We start from the raw sequence: 22,942 nt of genomic DNA, 5'->3' as shown, positions 1-22,942 counted from the left end.
TTGGTTAGCCTTAACTTACCACGTTGGCGAGTACCTCTAGATAGATTTGTTAATCAGGTGTTTAACATCTCTTGAATGAAGTTGTATCTCACCTTACACATCCATCTAGTTACTTTCGCCACTGAGTTTACAATGACTGTGGCAAGGGATGTAGATTACTTTCCCTCCAGCTTTGTGCTTGGAATAGCAAAACGTGAGGCCATGTTTTATTAAAAAAACCAAACGTTTTTCCAAATGTTTTTCTTGAGCACCAGTGATCTGACCTTCAATATCTGCCTTTGACTGCTGCCCCTTGCACATTCAGTGTATTAAACAATCCATATTGTGTGCTGTAGACTAGTTTTGATGGCTTTTCTGCAGTGTTTCAGATGCTGAATATTTATGGTTTGCACATTCTAATTACTTCCTCTGCACTTTGATCCTCCTATCCTCCTATCCTCATTTTATTTTTAATTTTAGTTTCTAGAGACCTCTTCACTCCCTTGAGTAACCAGCATGTAATGAGCTCAGGAGGCTCGAGTAGTCTTGGTTTTGCCGTGGTTGACTTACCATTGTTGTTTTGTAATGAAGCCAGTCAGTCAAGATTGGTGAATGATACTAATTTTAAAGTGGAGATCAGCTCTGAGAAGGTTGCGTAGCTACTAATAAAACGTGCATGCAGCTAGCCAGAATGTGAATGTCCCGGCCCATTTCTAGTGATGTGATTTGGCAGCTAAGCAAGCAGATATAATTTTCACATTTGTAATGTCAGTGCGGTGACTTTTAAGTTAGTCTGCTCCAGGTTCCTGGTGAAATTCACCCTTGGTTAGAATAGTTCAGGTTGCAGAGACAATACAAAAGAAGTAAGTTTTAAACCAACAAGAACTACCCCCTCCCCCCAATCAAATTTGCCTAGAAGGAAAGAAGAGACAAATGACAGCCTGAGGACACATCAGTGAGGGCAGCTGAAATGGATGATCTTTCACTGCCAACCGACACGCCGGTGGACTGCATCTTAATTAAGACACTGCAGTTAACGGACCTTCACTTTGTTTTTTAAATTAAAGTCTTGCTTTTTCTCTGCCTTCTGTTGCTAACCTTTCTTATAGTCTGTGTGTGTGTGCCTAAGGTTAGCCATGCCTCCTTTCTAATGCTGTTGTAAGACCTCATATTGCCAACTTTATGATCTCTTGAAAATAAGAATGTGGTGAAGAAACTTTGACATTGTGCTCATAATGGTGTTAGCTAATGCTTTTTCATAGTTTCCTGAACGATCCCTGTGGCTCATCATCCATAGCATGGCTGAACGATTTGTACAGTACACCCACTGCTCTTTGTGTGAGGTGGTACCTCCTATCCCAGCTCTGCATTAGGCTGTAATGAATATACTGCACTGTTCCCAGGCACTTCAGTGACGGTTAGTCATTTCTCCCATGTTAAATCACTTAAAACAGCCATCTGTCATAGTAGCCAATGAGTTTGGTGACATTACCAAATTCACTACATAATGAAAAACAATCATGTGACGAGCTGAAATATGATGTGAATATATCACTTGCCTTACAATGTAATTCTTCTCCACACATTTGAATCAATAGTGATTATCACCATCATAATAGAATAGAATGTCGTTGTTAGTCATTTCAGTGCGTTGTCATGTGTGGAATAATCTAAATCCTGTGAACAAACCCACAGCCTATCAACACATGAACATATTCATTATAAATGCACACCTCCTGCAGCTGTTACATAGTCTTGTCATTTATTTCTTTATTTTTAATAATTCCTTGCCTCCACTTATAATCGAAGAAAACCAAGTCCACCATTCCACAATTACATTTTTTGTTTTTGTTTTGTTACTTCCTCAGTAGCCTGGCACTTTGAATATATAGTATTTACAGTTATCATTATAAGCTGTCAGGCAGATTGCTTCCTTTGACTGGTCAGCACTGAGGGAACGAGAAAGTGTTTTTTCTTTTTTCTTTTACTTAAGATACAATAACTCAGTAACCGTAATATGTTTGTTAAAGTCACCTGACATTCTTGTAGTTACAATGTATTGTGTAGGTGGTATGTGTACCATATATTACTAAATAGGGTGTTTTCAATGTTGTAAGAGCATCTGTGGTAGATTTGAATTGTACATGCAGAACACAGTCTAATTACGTTAGGGGAATAGTAGTTTGATTAACTGCTGTAGAAAATATAGGGAAATTATATTTTTGAGGGCTTGTGATGACGATAGATATTATTCCTTTTGTGCATGTATTTGTATGATTTGCCTGACTACATAAAAATAATATACCTAGAATCCATTAATATAAACCACGAGACAACTGTAAGACGTGTTGTCCAAATGAAAGTGTACTGCAAGCATGTTATGCACGTAGTCCGACTGTCCTGGCTGATTTAATTGATGTTAGCACTTTTCACTCTCTAACCCCTCATCATTGTGCATCTCTCTTTACTCGAAAACTCAGCCAAGGCTAACATCTTAGTGCTGGGCTAATGCATGCTCGACAAAGGGTCCAGGCTAAGGCTAATTCTATGTTGGAGCAAATTTGTCTTTAAAACCATAACAGAAACAGGTTCCACCTTCCATTTCCTTGTAATTGAATTCCGTCCTTTTTGCTTTCCATTAATGTGAACTCTCCTTCCCCGTTTCTGCTTACGCTAGGATGTCCACTTGCTCTGACTGTTCTACCCATGAATAGGCTCTGATGGGGAAGATGAATGCAGGCAAAGGGCATTCACGTCATGCAAAACTGTGCATTTCTCCTACTGAGGCACTGAGCACTAAAAACCTGTGTAATATCAATCTTCGCCGCCTTTGGCTTCCTCGCATTTTCGTTCTGAGGAAACTGTTCAGAAGCAATTTCTGCTGTAACACTTAATAGCAGGCAACACGGCCTTGTGCAAAAACAGCAGTGCCTCCCTGAGAGCAGGTACAACAGAACATGAAGCGTGCAGGAAATGTATTAATGAGAGAAATCAGAGGATGTAAACTCCACCATGTGTGGGTGCACGTGAGCGTATGGTGCATGCTGTATGATTATCCACTGAAGAGATCCAGTCCGAGGTTATTTACACCTCTTCACTCGAAGAAGAATGTTTAAGTGGAACACATGAAAGGCAACTGTGTGTCTGATCAACAAAGCTTGTCTACAACACACAGATGCAACAAGGAGATCACAGCATAGGCAGGCAGCAGGATGGCTTTCAAGTAAGCAGCCCAGAGCCACTCACTTAACATAAACGCCCTATTGCACTGCTACAGATGTCAGTGCTAAGCCTGTGGACATAATTAAAAAAAATATATATACACTCACCTAAAGGATTATTAGGAACACCTGTTCAATTTCTCATTAATGCAATTATCTAACCAACCAATCACATGGCAGTTGCTTCAATGCATTTAGGGGTGTGGTCCTGGTCAAGACAATCTCCTGAACTCCAAACTGAATGTCTGAATGGGAAAGAAAGGTGATTTAAGCAATTTTGAGCGTGGCATGGTTGTTGGTGCCAGACGGGCCGGTCTGAGTATTTCACAATCTGCTCAGTTACTGGCATTTTCACGCACAACCATTTCTAGGGTTTACAAAGAATGGTGTGAAAAGGGAAAAACATCCAGTATGCGGCAGTCCTGTGGGCGAAAATGCCTTGTTGATGCTAGAGGTCAGAGGAGAATGGGCCGACTGATTCAAGCTGATAGAAGAGCAACTTTGACTGAAATAACCACTCGTTACAACCGAGGTATGCAGCAAAGCATTTGTGAAGCCACAACACGTACAACCTTGAGGCGGATGGGCTACAACAGCAGAAGACCCCACCGGGTACCACTCATCTCCACTACAAATAGGAAAAAGAGGCTACAATTTGCACAAGCTCACCAAAATTGGACAGTTGAAGACTGGAAAAATGTTGCCTGGTCTGATGAGTCTCGATTTCTGTTGAGACATTCAGATGGTAGAGTCAGAATTTGGCGTAAACAGAATGAGAACATGGATCCATCATGCCTTGTTACCACTGTGCAGGCTGGTGGTGGTGGTGGTGGTGGTGTAATGGTGTGGGGGATGTTTTCTTGGCACACTTTAGGCCCCTTAGTGCCAATTGGGCATCGTTTAAATACGACGGCCTACCTGAGCATTGTTTCTGACCATGTCCATCCCTTTATGACCACCATGTACCCATCCTCTGATGGCTACTTCCAGCAGGATAATGCACCATGTCACAAAGGTCCAATCATTTCAAATTGGTTTCTTGAACATGACAATGAGTTCACTGTACTAAACTGGCCCCCACAGTCACCAGATCTCAACCCAATAGAGCATCTTTGGGATGTGGTGGAACGGGAGCTTCGTGCCCTGGATGTGCATCCCACAAATCTCCATCAACTGCAAGATGCTATCCTATCAATATGGGCCAACATTTCTAAAGAATGCTTTCAGCACCTTGTTGAATCAATGCCACGTAGAATTAAGGCAGTTCTGAAGGCGAAAGGGGGTCAAACACAGTATTAGTATGGTGTTCCTAATAATCCTAATATATATATATCACTGACATTTTTAATTATTGTATCCTGTAAAATAATTGTAATGTCTTCTTTCTTTTATTTTTCTACTCTCCTGTAATATATGCTTCTAGGTTTGAACTGTGTTATCTGCTCAAATCTGTTTATTTGAAGTTGATCTTTATTGAAGTAGATATATAATATCTAACTTACCTTTATGTTTTTTTTTTTTTTTTTTAACCATGAAACATTTGGAAGACTTTAAAGTTTCCATTGGCTGAAGTTTTGATTTCCTTCTTATATATACTCCAGTAAAAGTATATGTCCAGTGCAGTCACCATTGATTGAACTAATAAGGCCGTGGGGCCATTTCCTATCCGGTCACATCCAGACACCTTAATATGTACAGATGGTCAAAAACAAGTTAAACTACCTTTAAAAGATTAAAATAACCCCCAATAACACAGTTAATATCAGATACAGTGAGGGAAAAAAGTATTTGATCCCCTGCTGATTTTGTACGTTTGCTCACTGACAAAGAAATGATCAGTCTATGATTTTAATGGTAGGTGTATTTTAACAGTGAGAGACACAATAACAACAAAAAAATCCAGAAAAACGCATTTCAAAAAAGTTATAAATTGATTTGCATGATTTGATTTGATCTCAGCTCGTTACCTGTATAAAAGACACCTGTCCACAGAAGCAATCAATCAATCTGATTCCAAACTCTCCACCATGGCCAAGACCAAAGAGCTGTCCAAGGATGTCAGGGACAAGATTGTAGACCTACACAAGGCTGGAATGGGCTACAAGACCATCGCCAAGCAGCTTGGTGAGAAGGTGACAACATTTGGTGCGATTATTCGCAAATGGAAGAAACACAAAATAACTGTCAGTCTCCCTCGGTCTGGGGCTCCATGCAAGATCTCACCTCGTGGAGTTTCAATGATCATGAGAACAGTGAGTAATCAGCCCAGAACTACACGGAAGGATCTTGTTAATGATCTCAAGGCAGCTGGGACCATAGTCACCAAGAAAACAATTGGTAACACACTACGCCGTGAAGGACTGAAATCCTGCAGCGCCCGCAAGGTCCCCCTGCTCAAGAAAGCACATGGACAGGCCCGTCTGAAGTTTGCCAATGAACATCTGAATGATTCAGCGGAGAACTGGGTGAAAGTGTTGTGGTCAGATGAGACCAAAATCGAGCTCTTTGGCATCAATTCAACTCGCCGTGTTTGGAGGAGGAGGAATGACCCCAAGAACACCATCCCCACCGTCAAACATGGAGGTGGAAACATTATGCTTTGGGGGTGTTTTTCTGCTAAGGGGACAGGACAACTGCACCACATCAAAGGGACGATGGACGGGGTTATGTACCGTCAAACCTTGGGTGAGAACCTTCTTCCCTCAGCCAGGGCATTGAAAATGGGTCGTGGATGGGTATTCCAGCATGACAATGACCCAAAACACACAGCCAAGGCAAGAAAGGAGTGGCTCAAGAAGAAGCACATTAAGGTCCTGGAGTGGCCTAGCCAGTCTCCAGACCTTAATCCCATAGAAAATCTGTGGAGGGAGCTGAAGGTTCGAGTTGCCAAACGTCAGCCTCGAAACCTTAATGACTTGGAGAGGATCTGCAAAGAGGAGTGGGACAAAATCCCTTCTGAGATGTGTGCAAACCTGGTGGCCAACTACAAGAAACGTCTGACCTCTGTGATTGCCAACAAGGGTTTTGCCACCAAGTACTAAGTCGAAGGGGTCAAATACTTATTTCACTCATTAACATACAAATCAATTTATAACTTTTTTGAAATGCGTTTTTCTGGATTTTTTTGTTGTTATTCTGTCTCTCACTGTTAAAATACACCTACCATTAAAATTATAGACTGATCATTTCTTTGTCAGTGAGCAAATATACAAAATCAGCAGGGGATCAAATACTTTTTTCCCTCACTGTATATAAATGAATTGGTAACCGTCATTTGACATACATAACCTTTACAAATTGTAGGAAACTAAAGATGTACTGTGTATTCAACTCTCCGAAACTTTTTCCTTGCATTTTTACATCCAAAGTGGGATCTTAGCACTTCTCTTTCACCATAGTTATTATAGAAGGGATAAGTACTCAGAGGAGAATCAGATTCTTTCAAATCAAGAAAGACTGATTTGGCTGGTAGCAGCCCTGAAACAGCGCGAGTCGCACCGCATGATGCAGGGTTTCACATGATGCTATAGCCGACAGTCTTACCTTATGGTTTAGAATTTAAAAGTGGTAGAGATTTGCGAATGGTTTCTATGAGTCAGTTCAAAACTTCGTGACTGCACTGTCCTTCCATGATCGCCAGTTTACATTAAGCTGTTTTTCTTATAGTTTCTTAAATATTTGTACAGTTTATTTTTAATTTTGTAAAGTACATAACCCCTAATGAAAAAAGTACACAGGCCACAGGGGAATTCATCTGTGTGCTTTCTATTGATCTATTGATCTATTTTTCATCCTCTCGTGTGTCAGTGCTGATGTCAGTGATGTCAAATCTACTTGTGAAATGTTTTTAGTGCATTCAAAATAATGTTATGCTGTTTTGAGAGACATAGAGTTATACCTCCTCATGCATTGCAAATATGCTTGACATTTTTCTGTATTTTTAGTGGTCACATCCTGACACAATGTTATACTCAAGTCATGAAGTCAAGGGCAATGGTTTGCCTAGGGGTGCCTGTTCTTTCCTGTTTCCCCAAACCTTGATTCGGTGGAACTGCATAAAGATCCTGGTTGCTTCTCCCAGAGCAGACAGTGACATCAGACAGATTCAGCTGCATTCACCATGTAGAGTCCTGTGATGAATATCACTGTATATATTTTGGATTCCCAGTAGTTGCAGAAGTTCAGAAGCTATTCAGGCTCTCTGTGTATTATGCAGGTGTTAAACCAGGAAAGCAAGAGAGAGAGAGACATAAAAAGAACTCACTGAGAAACAGAAAAAATAAAAGAGCAATGGAGAGTCCTATGTTAGGAGAGATTGTGCAATGGAAGCCCTAGGACCTTCGGAGCCCAGATGCAGTGTCAGGAGGCTAATTCCATCTGAGGGCGGTGGGGCCATGGAGCTGTCAAATCTGGGTCTCTTGTCACAAAGACAGCGCCCTGTCACAGCTGTAGGGGGAAAGCTGCTGTGACGTCCTTAAACGGCAAAGAGCAAGAGGCTACTATGTCCGTCTATCTTCTCCTCTTAGAGCAGCTGGAATATATTTAGAGCTTCTTTTTTTCCCCGGTTCCCTTTGTTCTTTTGGTTTCACATTACAACACAGTAAGAGATTTTAATCCTGGTTCCTGGAAGTACCCCCTATTCCTTAGATTTTTGTTCTGGCATCTCTGCAATATTTAGACGTATTGACTGTTTGTATTGAACGGAACTGAAATTTCATAACAGATCACCTAAGGCAGGGAGGCGGGGGGTCAACTGAAACTAGATGCACTAAAGAGTCTAGTGCATTTCAGCGTTTCTTAAACCTAAGTTGGAAAATAAACCAAGAGCCTTGAGAATTAAAACCCCTGATATTTAATGAAGGGTACTTTCAAATGCAGAATTAGAGAAACGTGATATTTAAATAAATCTGTGCTTTTCCTAAATTCTTTGCTCTTTTTTATATATTTTTATAATTTCCACCAGACTCTGATTCATGCATCTGTCAAACAAATAACATGTTTGTCTATTCGCTTTTAATATGCATTCAGTTGTTTGAAAAGGTGTGAAATCCCGTATGTCTACCATCATATTTCAGGGAAGTATGTTTGTATGCCAGTCTGCTTGGTCCTTCTGCCTTCTGAAAAAGTCCCAATGCAAATGAAACTCATTCTTATTCACGGATGGCTATACAGTACTGCCCAGAACATCTGCTTTCTGGCACGTGCTGCTCCTGCCAATGGACCCCCTACAGCCACCTCAGTTTACTAACCCTGCCCCTCTTGTTCCTATAGCAACTTCTCCGAGAGATGCAACAGATGGCCAGCCGCCCCTTTGCCACCATCAACGTTGCCTTAGAAACAGACGAGGAGCCGCCCGACCTCATCGGAGGGAGCATCAAGGTAGGCATCTCCTCTGTTTGCCGAGTGCTCATTTTTGTGACATATGTTGATGCCTGACTATGGGCTCTTTTAATTGACTGCTCACCATTCTCTTTTACTCGAGGGTCATAGTTCAGCCAAATAAAACCTCTCAGTGGTGTATTCAATCAACAATAGGAAGAAACGAGAGAGAATGTGATCAGGTGGATTCTTGAATTAATTCTGACATGTGATGCATGTGTTTTAGCATCCGTTTATTAGCTTAAATTAAAATACCAATGCTCACGGTTATGACTTTTAAGAGGCATCTTGTTCTCTGAATTGTTGTCATTCCTGAAAGCCCCGGTAGGAGTTCAGAGGAAGCTGTCATCTTGTTTCAAGCGTTGATCTGTGTTGCTGCATCTGCTTAGATTTCTTCAGGTCTCAAGTGCTGGCTCCGTGCAGTGTTTTTGGAGCAGCTTTCATTTGTCAAATTAGTCAGACAGCTGATTAGATTTATTTACCACATAATTAGTTCAATAACACTAATGAAGATCTCAGATGGAATGAAAAGAGACGCACAATGCACTTCCTGACTGGAACTGCCGAACCCTGGTTTATTCCATCGACTGCGTTCACACATGAACAATTCCAAATGAAGTTTGAGAAGCTACAGTTCTGGAAAAGACTTTGATTTTCAATTAACCTTTCTTTCCCTGTGTTTTAACAATGTCGTTCCCATCGATCATGGACACTTTGCCTGGACTGGCCAGTGTCTCCCTGTTCTGTCCTGAGCGCTGATGATGATAACATCAACTGAATAGTTCTGTTGCGATGCAGCTTTTTGTTAAGCCAGGGTTCTTGCTCTTTTGCCGTCACTCCCCTCCTTGGAGCCGGGGTTGAGCAGCACTGTGTCTGCCCTGTGCTAAGATAAAGATCGCAATGAGCAAAGCACACCTCGCCACCCCTCGTTTCAATGTGTTTTGTGGTTTGTGATTAATGCCTTGTTTGATTTCATTGTAGACTGGTCTTCTTGGGTATAGTGCAAACGTCCCTATACGGCTTTTTAAATCCCTGTACGTTTCTGAGCATGGAAGTTGCAACTTGATAGGGATAATTCTGCCTGTATGGTTAGTGTTGAGTGTTACAGTATTGTTGTGTAGCGTTGGTGCTGCACGTTAGCTGGTCTTGTTTTAGGAAAGGGTATGGTGGTTCCTCATTCCTCAATGGCGGATGCTGTTCCAATTGAGTGTACAGGAAGCAACATCCTCTTTGGACAAACCATGCCTGTGTACTGGCAACAAAAATAAGTCTAAAAAAAAAAAAAAAAGACCTTTGTTATTTTCTCTTTAATTCTCCCCACAAAAGGGGTCTCCCTCCAGGGGTCTAATCGATTTCAAAATACAATACCCCATTACATTTGTGGAGACTGCCAGCGGAACTCATTTATTCAGTAATTGGTCCCAAACCCAAGAAAGCTGAAGACACCGCCAAAATGATGTAGTCTCTGAAACAATTGCACGTTGGAGTCTATAGAAAGTACGGATGTTCCAAGAAATAAATAGGTGGTGATACGGGGGTGGGGTGGGGTGGGGTGGGTGGGGGTGGGACTTGATAGAATCTGTCAGCTTTCAGTAGAGTGGAATTGCAGAATGGCTCTCCTAAGCACAACTACAGCACCGTATACAATTGTGCTTGACCTGTGTGGAGCTCTAGTCACGATTCCCCAAAAGTTAACCTTTTCTCTTTTCTCTCGTTTAATGTGTTATGTTCCAAAAGTCAGTTCATGGTGTTAATAAATAAAATGTAACACATTTCAATGAACCAGTTTCACTTCACCTTGAAGGACTTCGGGAACCAATATTACCCTTTTTTTTTTAAGCAAACTTATCAGTTATCTACGCCTGCTTACCTAATTCAATCTGAGGTTTTAGCATGATGGGCAGCTTAATTTGGGACTATAGCCTCTGGCCTCTTAGCACATTCTTCTCATTCTTCACATCAAAGAGGTTTAGAAAATGGTTTTGTGGTTGTGTGTGTAGTATTTTTATAATTAATGCTATTCTCACCAGTGATCAGATAGTACTGTATTCCAGGCTTTTCATTTTATCTCAAATAAGTCTGTAAGAATTTCTGTACTTTTTTATCTGTAAGCTTCATGAGTGTTTTTTTTAACCTTACATTTTATGTTTAATTACTGACATTTCAGTGGAGAATACATGTACATTTTAAGTAATGTATGTGCAGGAACTTGGTGTTTTAAGTGATAAACCACCAGTGTTTTTTTTTTTTTTTTTTTAGGGATAGAATCCAACCAAATATAGAAATCAGTGTAATAATGTGTAGTTATTCAATCTAAATCAATTTAGTAATTATTTCCCAGCTTCATATTAGACATTTTTATTTAGATTTGAATTCCACTGAAAGAACCCCCACAAACTGACACCACAGCCTGCAAAATTAACTAATCTTGGGATGAGTCCTTTGCCATTGTTTAGAAGAGACAGTATTAAACATTGATACATTAAACTGCGTGATGGGTTTTTGAAACATTTCCTGTAAATGAGGAGAGGCATTGGACGTCTTCATTTCCTCAGATTGGACAGGAAGAATGTTTTGCCTGAAATTACAAAACTTTGATTAACAAACTAATGTAGTGCTTTTTATAGCAAGAGTTGGTTTTCCCCAATTAAGTAGGCCTACTTAAGTGGAAGATTACTCTTAATAGTCAATAATGTTATTCCAATCCTAATGTCAGTTATTAGTATTGGTTAGTTATTTCAGAGTTTGTTTTATCAGTCTCAAACACCGGTTCAGGAGAGATGATCATGACGCCCCTCATAGGTTCAATTTATTAAATTGGGCAAAACTGCACTAACTATAGGCTAGATATCAATCTGCTATATTATTAGCTAATATTGAATTTGGTCTCAAATAGCTAATGGCAGAATGGTGAAGATCTTTCTTGATACACACACATATATATGTATATATATAATAGTCACTCATATATGTATAACAGACATTTAAATGTTTAGTAGAACTAGATTGTGCAAAAATACATTATGTAATGTACTATTGTATATCAACTCTTACTCAATTAAATTGCAGTTTTTCTCGAGTACCAGGATCGAGTTCAATGACAAATATTGAATGTTTAGATGCTTATCAGGAATCATATTAGGTTGGTCACCTTAGTCAGAAGCTGATAAGGATGCAGGCAGGGATTCTAGGAGTGTGTCCACAAGACGATGAACGATGGTCTGGTGATTCTAGGTTAATGGGTTATTTCGAAGGTAATTCCTGAAAGATGATTGTGCAAATAAAGAGGCTCAATCACAGATATTCCTCTGAGGTGGTGGCTCTTCCTCAGGCTGTACACGGTTCTGACAGGGATCCTGAAACAGCTCTCTGGGCAAGATGAGTGTTGTGCTGGTGTAGCAGAGCACACAGTGAGCAATTACTGTATTGGATTATTCCAATTCAGTTAAAAGGTTGAAAATGTTCAAATTAGGTGCTATCCCGGTGATCAGGCCCGATTGCTAGCTTGAAGAACGTGTCATACACAATATTCAATGACTTTATAAATAATTTTTGATACAGTCTCTGCGGCTTTGGCTGGGCAGCTGTCTGCTTTGAAAATCCAATCTGTGATTCAAGCAGCACAAAACACAGACCTGCGTTGCGTCTTGAAGGGAGCCGAGTACTTGGCTAAGTTTCAGTTGTCGGTGTATTCAGGGAGCCATTTTGGAGCATGTGGAGCAAGAAATAATGATCGTTGATTGTCTTATTTCCAGCTGTGATGCATGCCCTCGTGGTACATTCCTCTTTGTTGGATCCCACCTGGGATATATTCTTCACCTGCTGATTGGGTCCTCATCAGGTAGCTGTCACGGGATTTACAACTTTGTTGTCTTTGATCCTGTGATGTGGTGGGAGTGATTGACACTTTCTAGAACAGACTCGTAGATTTTGATTGTGTGAGAAAGTGTCAGGCTGGCACTGAGCTGGCTGAGGCCTCATTGTGTCGATTATTATGGGATTATAATAGTATAATTATTATAAAACATTCTCCAGAAGATGTGAATTTTACAGTGTCGTACACTATGTAGGATTCCACTTCACAGTCCTGCATACTCCTGGGTTCTGTTTTCCTGGGGAAGGCAGAAGAATATCTGTCTCCAGAGCCTACTCCTGTAGCAGGAGAATTACTCGAGCATGAAAAGGTGAATCTCGCAAGACACCTTTGCCTTTCCCTAGACGAAAAATAAAGGAATTGTGCCTGGGCGAATCACAAGTTCTGTTTAAAACCGATAAACCTTTTTTTCTTCTGCCCCTGCCTCGCTCTCGCTTGCTCTCCTTAAAGTTACCGGTGAGCATGTTACGTGATGAGCTGCCATGGGCTTTCTCACTCAGAGACTGGCTTCTACCTTGGCTTATCTGCGTGCGTGCTTATTGTGCAAAGAATTGCAGCAGATGAATTGCTTTGGAGATGTTGAATCTCAGATTAGGATATTTTCTCTCTCTCTCTCTCTCTCTCTCTCTCTCTCTCTCTCTCTCTCTCCTGAATGCCTTCCACCTTAGCCAGCTCTCCTCTTTGCCTGAAATGGCTAAAGAGCTGAGATCCAATTTAGATTTTTTATTTTTTTTTGTTCCTTTTCCCATGCACTTCACAAGGCAGCATATAGTATGAGCAATAGATTGTAATCGGGTTCTGTAGAGATTGAGTGTTTACGGCTTGGTCCCCCCCCCCCCCCCTTGTTTCTATGCTGTTTTATCGGAGAGTAACTCAAACATCATTCCCTGTAGTGAGACTTGTGTCCCAGAGCTGGAGGAGAGCCCATTACTTGTTTTTTATTGCCTTAGTGTTGTTAAAGAATCAGCAGTGCTAAAACTTAAATAAGTTTAGCCTGGAATGTTGTGGAGCTGTAGATTTTCATTTATAGAACTACATAAATTTTCCGTCCAGGTAGGGAACAGAGTAATGGGTTTCCACATAGACAGATTTCATGGATTCGGGTAAATAGATTTAGTGCCCTCAGCGGTAAGGTACCAAGTCATACTATTGTGGAATACATCATAGAACGTAACGGAAAATCTATGGAACTTCTTTTCAGTGTTGCAAGCGGTGTGATTTGAAGTGCTATCCATTTCCTTTTGGATATTGCTTTTTTGGTACCTGCAAGAAAGGTGTATTACTATGAAAGTTCTTGGTTAAAGCTGAACAAAATGATTTTAGACCCTGTAAAAAGAGCTGTAACTGTGTTCACTTTTGGACAACGTGTTTCTAACCGAGCTCCTCTGATGTCAGCTCAGCCACATTACATTTCTGGATCTAAGGTCATCATTCATTTGACAGACAGTCTTCCTGTTCTTTTGCTCTAGAGGTGGTTCCGGCATATTAAACTAACACTTATATAACCCGACTTCAGATAATAATAGTGTTAGCACATAAAACAGGGTGTTCTCCTTCACTGTTTTATCAATCGATCAGTTTTTTATTTACTATAGCGCCCTTCATAAAGTTCCCACAGAGTGCTTCACAGAATAAAATAATAGGCTTTAACATAATTAATACAAAATATAACAATAAAGTGCAATGGTATTACCTGACTACCAAATACACAGTTCTGTTGGCATGCTAAATACTTCATGCCACTTAATGTTTTTTCTGATACATGTCCTTCCCCTCTGCACTTTGTCTAAATGGAAGACTGGAAAATTAATTAAAATTACAACTCCCTATTTCACAACATACAATTATGCAAATATAAGGTAGTTTTGGAACTGACATAATTGAATTCAGGGGGAAAAAAACTACCTGCTTTTATCTTTGCAGTAGTTCCCCTGCTGTGTTTCAAACACATCATTGCCAAAACGAATTCCTTGGACTTTTCTCGCAAGGAGTTTGAAACTAGTAAATGCAGCCAAGAACTGCTCGATTGAGGTCTGGTTCATCAAATCCTGTCAGCTGGTTGATAGGGAACAACAAACGGGGAAAATGACTCCCATTGCATAGCAGTTGAACATGCTTCAAATCTGATTTAATTGTGAGAGTTCTGCTAACGAAACTGGGCAAAATACTATAGCACACCTGAAATTTTGTCCAGCTCCTAGTGTCGACGAACTTGCTGTGAAAACTGAAATGGGTTTGATCGCTTGTGGTGCCTGTATTTTATTTCCTTGTGCTCCTTTTAAATACAATTACTTTTCAACTTTTATTTTACACTGTTCCTTAAACGGCAGGAAAACTTGGCAGTGAAACTCCAGTCCAGATCCGCAATGCAATTATCTCTGTTAATTGAAAGAAGCCTCTATTAGCTCAGTCTGGTGAGTCGAGATTATTCCCACCAGAGGGGCGTTGACTAAGCTCTTTTACTCAGAAATGCCATTAACACACTTCTGAAAGAGAAGAATAAAACACCTCTAATGTGAAAGCACTGCAAGTAAATATTTGAAGAAGACCTTATTATATATATATATAATTTTCCATGATTTAAATTGACTGATGTTCAAAAGTTAAAAGACCAGACGCTTCCTGCTTTTTAGAACATGACACTTTGGAATTAATGGCTTTTTTGTATTTGCCAAAGTATTTCTTATTGTTCTCTCTAGTAAATGTGTTTGACTGAAAGTCGAGAGACTCCTATGTGTCACCTTGTGTGTCACCAGGGATTTTAGACTTATGTGTATAAAAGGTAGACTTTTTTTGAGGGGGTGGGGGCGGTGGTTTGGGAGTTGAGAGGGGTAGGTTTGACATTGGGTTGGTGGAAAACCATCAGCCACCTTGTTTTGAGTTTTTTGTTTTGTTTTTTTGCCAGATAAGCAGCTTGGAGAAGTGATGACTTACTCTTTCTAAATTAAAAACTGGAAATCGTTTAATTATCTTTTCTTTCGACTTTCTGTATCTTAGAATGGCTCCTCAATAAATCAGAGGAACTAAATTCAATTATTTTTCTGCTTTGTATTGGATTTATGCACTTTGTTGCAAAGAAGTGAGCTGGCTTTGACGTTCTTCTTTAGATTGTTAAAAGGGGGTATTGATGGCATCCACAGCAAGCGGATTGGTGTGCCAGAACTGTGTTTCTTTCAGAAGTGCAGCATGAGGCCTACTGATGAAAACCTGACTTGACACACAAGCAGCAAAATAATCATGACAAGAAAATCCTTGTTACAGAACCAGAATACATCTAAAAGTACAGAGTTTGCAAACGCCTACACCACAGTGACATTCATTTTTTGTACACGGGAGGGAGGAAGAAAACTGCTTCTTCAAAATGTCTTCAAAAGGGTCAGGTTTTGAATAGGATCTGTGTTGTTTGCTGTGCAAAATCTGCTCTTGCTCTCACCCTAAGACAAGTACTATTTGGCTTTTAACTTCACATTTGTTTGTGTTGTAAACTGAAGTCGTGACCTAAATCTGACTCGAGCTGCAGGCCACTGTGGGGAAATTGTCTTGCATTGTGTTTCTCCTCTTGAAAATTTGACTGAGAAGCACAGGACTGTTCACAACAGGACTCTCTCAAAAGTATTCCTCATTTACTGCTCTGGCTTCTCCTTGCAGTCAGTGTTCTCTTCCTTAACCTGTTTTTCCCGGTTTCTTTTCTTTTAAGGGTTTCCTCACAGTTTGTGATAAGGAGCTCTCATTTTCAAGCCTTTTGTTTTCCAAAATCAGATATTTTCTTCTTCACATTTCACGGTGCCATGTAATATTCTGTGCATCCCAGTTTTAAAATCTGTTTTAACATTGAGTTTATAGTTAAATATATTATATCAAAAGAAAACTAAAACGTATATTGATTCTTCTGAATAAAATGTGAGTTTATGACCAATGTTCAGAGTGCTCCTAGACGTTTACACCTTTGATAATACCCTCTGAGAATACCCACTGAATACTTTAGACAGTTCTGACACCTTGAATAACTGAGGAGGACACCTGTCAACATGTTTGTCCACTACATGGACAACCTTTAATTTTACTGCAGATAAGTTCAACATCTGCAGAGTCAAGGTTGACTGCTGTATAACACTCCCAAGATAACAAGCAGGGCTGTCTGTGGCAGATCAATACAACAGGGCTAATGCCAGCCAAGGGAAGGTCTTACAGATAGAGATTGATAGATTCCTAAAGAAAGACAGGCAGGCATATATTTTAGAAGGAGATGGAGAGACCTACCATAGATGTGCCAGACTGATTACTGTGGAAGAGATTCTGCAGCCGATTGCAGCCTATTTTTTAAGCTGTGAGGAAAGTGCCCTGGCCAGTCATTTGATGAGAGAATTTGGGAATTTGAAGTGAAACATCGAGTTCCCATGAGGGAACTGCGTATCAGAGGGGTCTCAGTCTCAAGTCCTTGCCCTTCTGGTGTTCAGGTTTGATGCATAAGTGTACTTTAATATCCTTTTTAATCTTTGCATTAATCATGAATATGTTTTTTATTTAAATGTTAGCATTTTCCAGTGTAGAATTGGCACTCATTTTCTCAATGAGCCAATAGACTAAAATGGACTGAAACTGCTCAGATGGTTTTAGATGTGTTCTGAAAGCCCAAGACCCTTAGCTCATTAACAAAGCTATTACATTGTACATTAGTTAATTAATGCTAGGTTTAAAGTTTTTTTTTTTTTTTTTGGTAAATTACATGATACAAACATATACCAATGAACATATAATTTGGCAAAATATGACATGAACTGTTCACCTGTTCATATTCTGGTTGCTCTCCATGTATGAAAGGAAAGGATAGAACACAGACAGGTGACTCACAGTGAAACGACTCCGTGGATATTGCTTACTTCTGAGCCCTGCTGTTCTTGGAGGTGGTGGAGTAAAGAGCTCTTCTTATGGCAACATCGGGTTGCCTGCTTAAATCCTGTTACTGCTCAAATTCCTTCTAAGGAATGCATATGCCAAGATTGACAAAATAAAGTCCCTTGACAAGGATGGGTTTTAAATTTGAATATTTTTGCAAGGCACTATATACCTGTTTATTTTATTTTTTCTCATCTAACCCTGATTCTGACATTTGTGATGTAGAGAAACATAAGTATGTGTGTGTAGATAGATATATGGGGGGAGAGAGAAAGAGACACTCTTGGGAGGGTTACAGAATACTAATTTCCACCTTTATTAATTACTCTGTGACGTATTCCAATACAATTCTCCAAATCAGTAACGCATTCAGATTACTTTTGGAATGCTTCGTAATAAATTAGCAACAGAAGTTGAGTTCAGTAAGTAAAATAATATGTAAATATCTTCTATATTTAATGTACAATCAATTTTAATATGGAAGACTGATTGAAGTGGATGTTTTTGTTCCTGTTACTCTGTTTAAAATCTATTTAGCTGAGATTTATATAAAAGTCCTGCAGAGTCTTGCATTGATCAGAGTATGATAATTGGCACATATTCATGCAAGCTTTTCACTGTGACTCCAGGAAGCCAAAACAATTGAGAAAGTCTCTCAACCAATAACAGCCTTTTTGGAAATAATATGCACTTATAATAGGCCATATGTCCTTAATTGATTTTTCATTTCATAATTTATCTTGTTTGAATTTTGTCATTAACTTATTTGGATATCTGTCTGTACTTATCTGCTTATGTCAATATTCTTTTAAAAATAGGAATGGTCTTCAGAAGCGTATTGCTATCATACTGATTTTTGTTTTTGTATTTGTTTATTATAAAAAGTTCAAAAAATCCTGAAAATAAGACACTCCAAAAATATATACTCAAGGAACAAATCAAAGTATCTCTCCTGATTCCACTAGTGATACATATAGTTTTTAGATCATAATAACACCCCATTCCCAGGCAGACTAATAACACATTTAACTGCTTTTAGTCATTAACAAATAATGTAATGTAATTTCCTCAGTTTCCGCATCAATGTCTGCCCCCTGGCACATTTCAGTCATCCTGCTATAACGAATGACTGGGGAGAATCCTAAATTACCAATAGTTGACTTTTAAACACGATATGCATAACTTAAAATCGCATTGATTTATTTAAATGGGAATTAACGTGTCATCATGTACCCAGTTTGGCACTAACAAGAAAAAACATAAATCATGTTTCTGAAGCTGAAGTTATGATTCGAATGCAAACGAAGTATAATTAGATGCACAACAGTCTGGACTTATTTGCTGCCACAAAGCTGAAAGTTCTTCCTTCAGATCACTTCTTGATGTTGCTGCGAGTTAAACCCCGCACATGGCTTTTCATCTTGTTGCCAGGATTGTTTTTCTGTCCGATTTTTTTTGTATGTGTGACGGCAACCAGCAACTGTAGAAAGTTTTGATCATGAAAAGCACTTTTATATTTTCCCATTCTTTCATTCATAAATTATAAAATAGAACACTGTGCCATCTTGACATGAAGCAAAGCCGGGTTGTAAAGTACACAGTGCATTTAAATTCCTACTTTAAAAAAATAAATAAAAAATACATGTAAAAATAATAAATAAAAATGTTGTTTGTCTGATTCTTGTATCAGAATTCAGAATATGTGTCTGACCTGAGTAACTGTCACGGAATACATTCTCAATTTTGTAATCTGAATACAAGAATACTTGTACTCTGTTAATCCCCAACACTGTGTATGTGTATATACATATTTATTTCAACTACATATTTATATATTTTTCAACTACGTGTTGAAAGTGAGAAATTCTTTTTGTCACAGTGCCGTGTTAATCAGATTTTGATGTGTCCCAAAGAAGGCATGGTTTAGGCACATAATCTGTTTAGCCAGAAATAAGTTAAATACATATAATTTATATACAGCTTTCTCTAAGTCTTTTTGAATTTCTTCTTTTATTCATTTAAAAGGAAAGGTTTGTTTCTCCTTTTTTTCTTTGCCTGGAATGCAGCTGTTTGACCTTCAAAACAACAGAAGGAATACAGATTTTTCTCATCCTGTGTGTCCTTGGTGTTGGGTTTGCCTGCAGGAGGGAATGAGACGCATTCCCCAGGCAGCCCTACTGATCCAAAATGAAGATAAAAAGGTCCTTATTAATTCTCTTTTGTTTTGTTTTTGAATATATATGTGTGTGTTTGTTTGTTTGTTTTTTTTAAACAAGAGTTAATGCCCTATCTTCTTCCTGGCTGGTCATTCGGTTTATAGGTCATGTCAGCCTGTAGGCAAGTTCATTTACATTTGCCAGGATGTAATCTTGCTGCCCCAGTCAGGGCATCGAAATGAAGGTTGAACGGACGAACTGTGAGGAATGGGAGGGGGAGAGCAGAGCGGGCCAAGTGAAATGAGTTTGGGAATCGGTTGTGTCTTGCCGCAAGGGTCTGAAATCTGCACTTTACAGCAAATCGCTTTCCGGAGTGACAGTAGTAGCAGTATAAGCACATGTTTATGTCTCGGTCTACTGCAGTATGTAGGCCTATCGCTGTCTGCTTTTATTGACTGCAGCTGCAGTTAAAGAGATTAGTGGTATTTAGTTTGGGGTTTCCATTTGTAGGGCTTCACTGCTAATCCAGAATTGCGATAAATGATGAGAACCGAGCACAGTCCTGGGTACATAGTGCGTCTGTTTCGTATTTAAATCACGCCGAGATTCTGCGGTCTGCATTCTTAAAATAAGCCCCAGCACTCAACATGAAGCTTTAGGAAAACATAAATAACTTATGTACCATGAGCTTGAATTTGAATGATAAGAGCAACAAATGCAAGGTGATGAAACTGATGGTCAGGTGGTTTTTTTGCAAATATTATGATGTCATCTGCAAATTGTAAATTGTTCATTGCTCCGTTTACCTTGATTCTTTTTCATCCCTAGTCCAAAAGTCTTCAAGAGTTGTGAAGAGTTTTGGAATGATTGTGTCTCCTTGACATACTTCTTTGCAGATCTTGTTAGTGTCTTGGTGGAGTCAGGTTTGTGATGTGGCATTGCAGTAGACCTTTTTAATTAGAGTTATACAGGTTTCCTCAATGTTTTGCTTTATTAGAGCCCTGCTGACTGAGTTTGTATATATTGAATCAAATGTTTTCTCATAATCAGCAAACCCAAGGCAAAGAAGAAGTTCATATTCTCTGTCTCTTCCCAATACTTCTCAATGCGAACGTTGCATTTCATTGTTCTCCTTGGGGTTCAATCATCTTGGTTACCTGACGTTCTTTGAATTAAAATTCTCCGGCTACAAACTACCATATTTTCACAAGATCTCTTTTCTTAGTTTAGCTCATCAACACTGTCTGCAGCCTTGTGGAATACACATTGTTTTTAGAGTAATTGTTTCATGAACGAAACGGAGGTAAATTAACACAAAAACTTATCTAATGTTATACTATGTTTTGAAAAAGAAAGTCAGATGTAGCATAAACCAATTAATTGTATAAGGTTCTCGCTTTTTAGAAGAATATACTGACAGGTCTCACAATACCACAATAAAAAGAAAAGTAGCACAAATAACCATTCCTTCTTCTAGATGTTTTTTTTCCTAGTCCTGTGGATTTGTATCTTTTCGCTTTGTTGTCGCTAACCTGACTGTTTCAGGTGGTGTTCGGAGCTCGTTTGGTATTCCTGCGGCGTAGCCTGTACTGTTTCATATTTGCGCTGGCCTGCAGTCTGCCCCACCGGAGCAGAATGGTCCGAGGTCGTAAATCTTTCCCTTCTGCCGCCCTGCCTTCCCCAAGGATTGTTTGTTAATGAGTCAGCTGTGTGTGCAAACTGTAGACAAAAGCCATTTCTCCCTCCTGCTGCCCTCCAGAGTAGAAGTTTTTAAAAAATAAATAAACGCTCATCCATCATGAGAAGGCACGGTGTGGCTCCGTTACAGCACAAGAGTACGGCTCCACTCAGCTGTTCATTATACAGGTGCATTTCCCCCCTGAACTAACATGGCGTATCATTTCACTTTATATTCCATTACCTGTTAAGCGATATCAATACAAACATTAAATATTTTGAATTATTTTCATATTTGTTAATTGATTTTTTAGTTTCTCTTTTAAGCATGGACCAACGTTTGGGAACCACTTCTATGCAGGTTCTGTGCGGTGTACACGCCAACTTCTGCCAATTCCCTGTGGCATTACGCTGGTAATGTAAACAAAATACAACCGACAGGGAATCATGTGTGTGGAATTATTTTGTGGATTTTGTGGAGAAGGGGAGAGCAGGAGCCCTGTTCCTTCTCCCCGCCTGGTAAGACGGGGGGAGTGGGACAGGACAAACAGAGGATAGGGCAGCAGGGGTTGTTGAGTTCTCATGGGAGATCCATGTCTCGGTGAGAGCGAGGAAATCCAGAGAATGGTGGGAGGCGAAGGCGGAGATGAAGTTGGCATTGTTGGAAGCTGAGTGGCAGAGTAGAGGGGATGGAGGAGGAGGGGAGAGATGAGGTTAGAGGGATTAGAGAGCCAGTGGTGTGCAGGTGCATGCCAAGCGGAAGGAGAGAGCAGTGGAATCGAAGAGATCGTCATGGCTTCTTGCTGTTGCCTCACAGTCTTCTCCTCGCTGGAGTCCCAGCCTTTTGGAATTGGGGCCCTTGTGAGTCCCACAGCTAGAGTCCCTGCCCTTTGTAAGCATGGCCCTTCGGAATGGGGGCACTGAAGCTGCTGGTGCTGACTGCTGGCGCAGAGGTCCAGGGGGCTGTTAAATAGTACACCTGTAGCTAATTAGGATGGTACACACCTGCATAGCGTTGAATGACACAATGCTGTCGGGATGGCACAATCCCTCCCAGGCAGGACTGCTAATAGCACAATTAATGGCTGCTTTAAATCTGAATACAGACAAAGACTGTGCCAGACACACGCAGTTACACTGATCAATAGCTCACAACAATACTAAATAAGAACAGCCTACAACGTAACCACTTCTGATTTACAGAAACTGCGTGTCAATCTAAAAACAAAGTGCATTAAGTCTGTTGCTAATTAACAAACAGTTGCTGCCGTTACTACAGTACAGGTGAAAAATATATCTAACTCTTGGCTAAACAAGTAACCACGTAAACAATCGATGTATCTTTTAGCACGTGAAAAAACTATACTTAACTGGGGTGAGCTAGGCGACTCTTCTGCTGGCTTGGCTGAGTGTCCATTTTTGCACTTTCTATTGCGCTTATATTTTATAAGTTGCCCTGGATAAGGGCATCTGCTAAGAAATAAATAATAATAGTTTTCAGAAGTTACAAGAGTTCTCAACAGTGCCATATGGCAGTTTAAATCTTAATATTAATCTTAATAGCGTGATCTACCACTTCAATAAATAATAAGCAAAATTGTTTAGAACAAAAAAGGGCACTGATGAAAAAGCTTATTAGATCTGACTCCTAATACTCAGATAGATTAAAAGTATCCAAGTGTGGCGAACTACCATCTGATAAAAATAGCCCTCTGTGTTTGAGTAGCCCCTCGGTTAGTCTATCACCTCACTCCCCACAG

General features: G+C 39.8%; 1 protein-coding gene across 1 annotated transcript in view; it reads left to right on the top strand.

The window, feature by feature from the left end:
- atrn (attractin) overlaps positions 1-22,942 on the top strand; it is a 196,434-nt gene that overhangs the window by 161,759 nt on the left and 11,733 nt on the right. Inside the window, exon 27 of the mRNA XM_066718346.1 lies at positions 8,472-8,579. Coding sequence (XP_066574443.1) covers positions 8,472-8,579 — 108 coding nt within the window. The remainder of the gene's footprint in view (positions 1-8,471; positions 8,580-22,942) is intronic.

This window comes from Amia ocellicauda, chromosome 12 (assembly GCF_036373705.1).
Source record: "Amia ocellicauda isolate fAmiCal2 chromosome 12, fAmiCal2.hap1, whole genome shotgun sequence".
NCBI lineage: Eukaryota > Metazoa > Chordata > Actinopteri > Amiiformes > Amiidae > Amia > Amia ocellicauda.
Note: the sequence above shows the minus strand (reverse complement) of the source record. Positions and strands in the feature narration are given on the sequence as shown.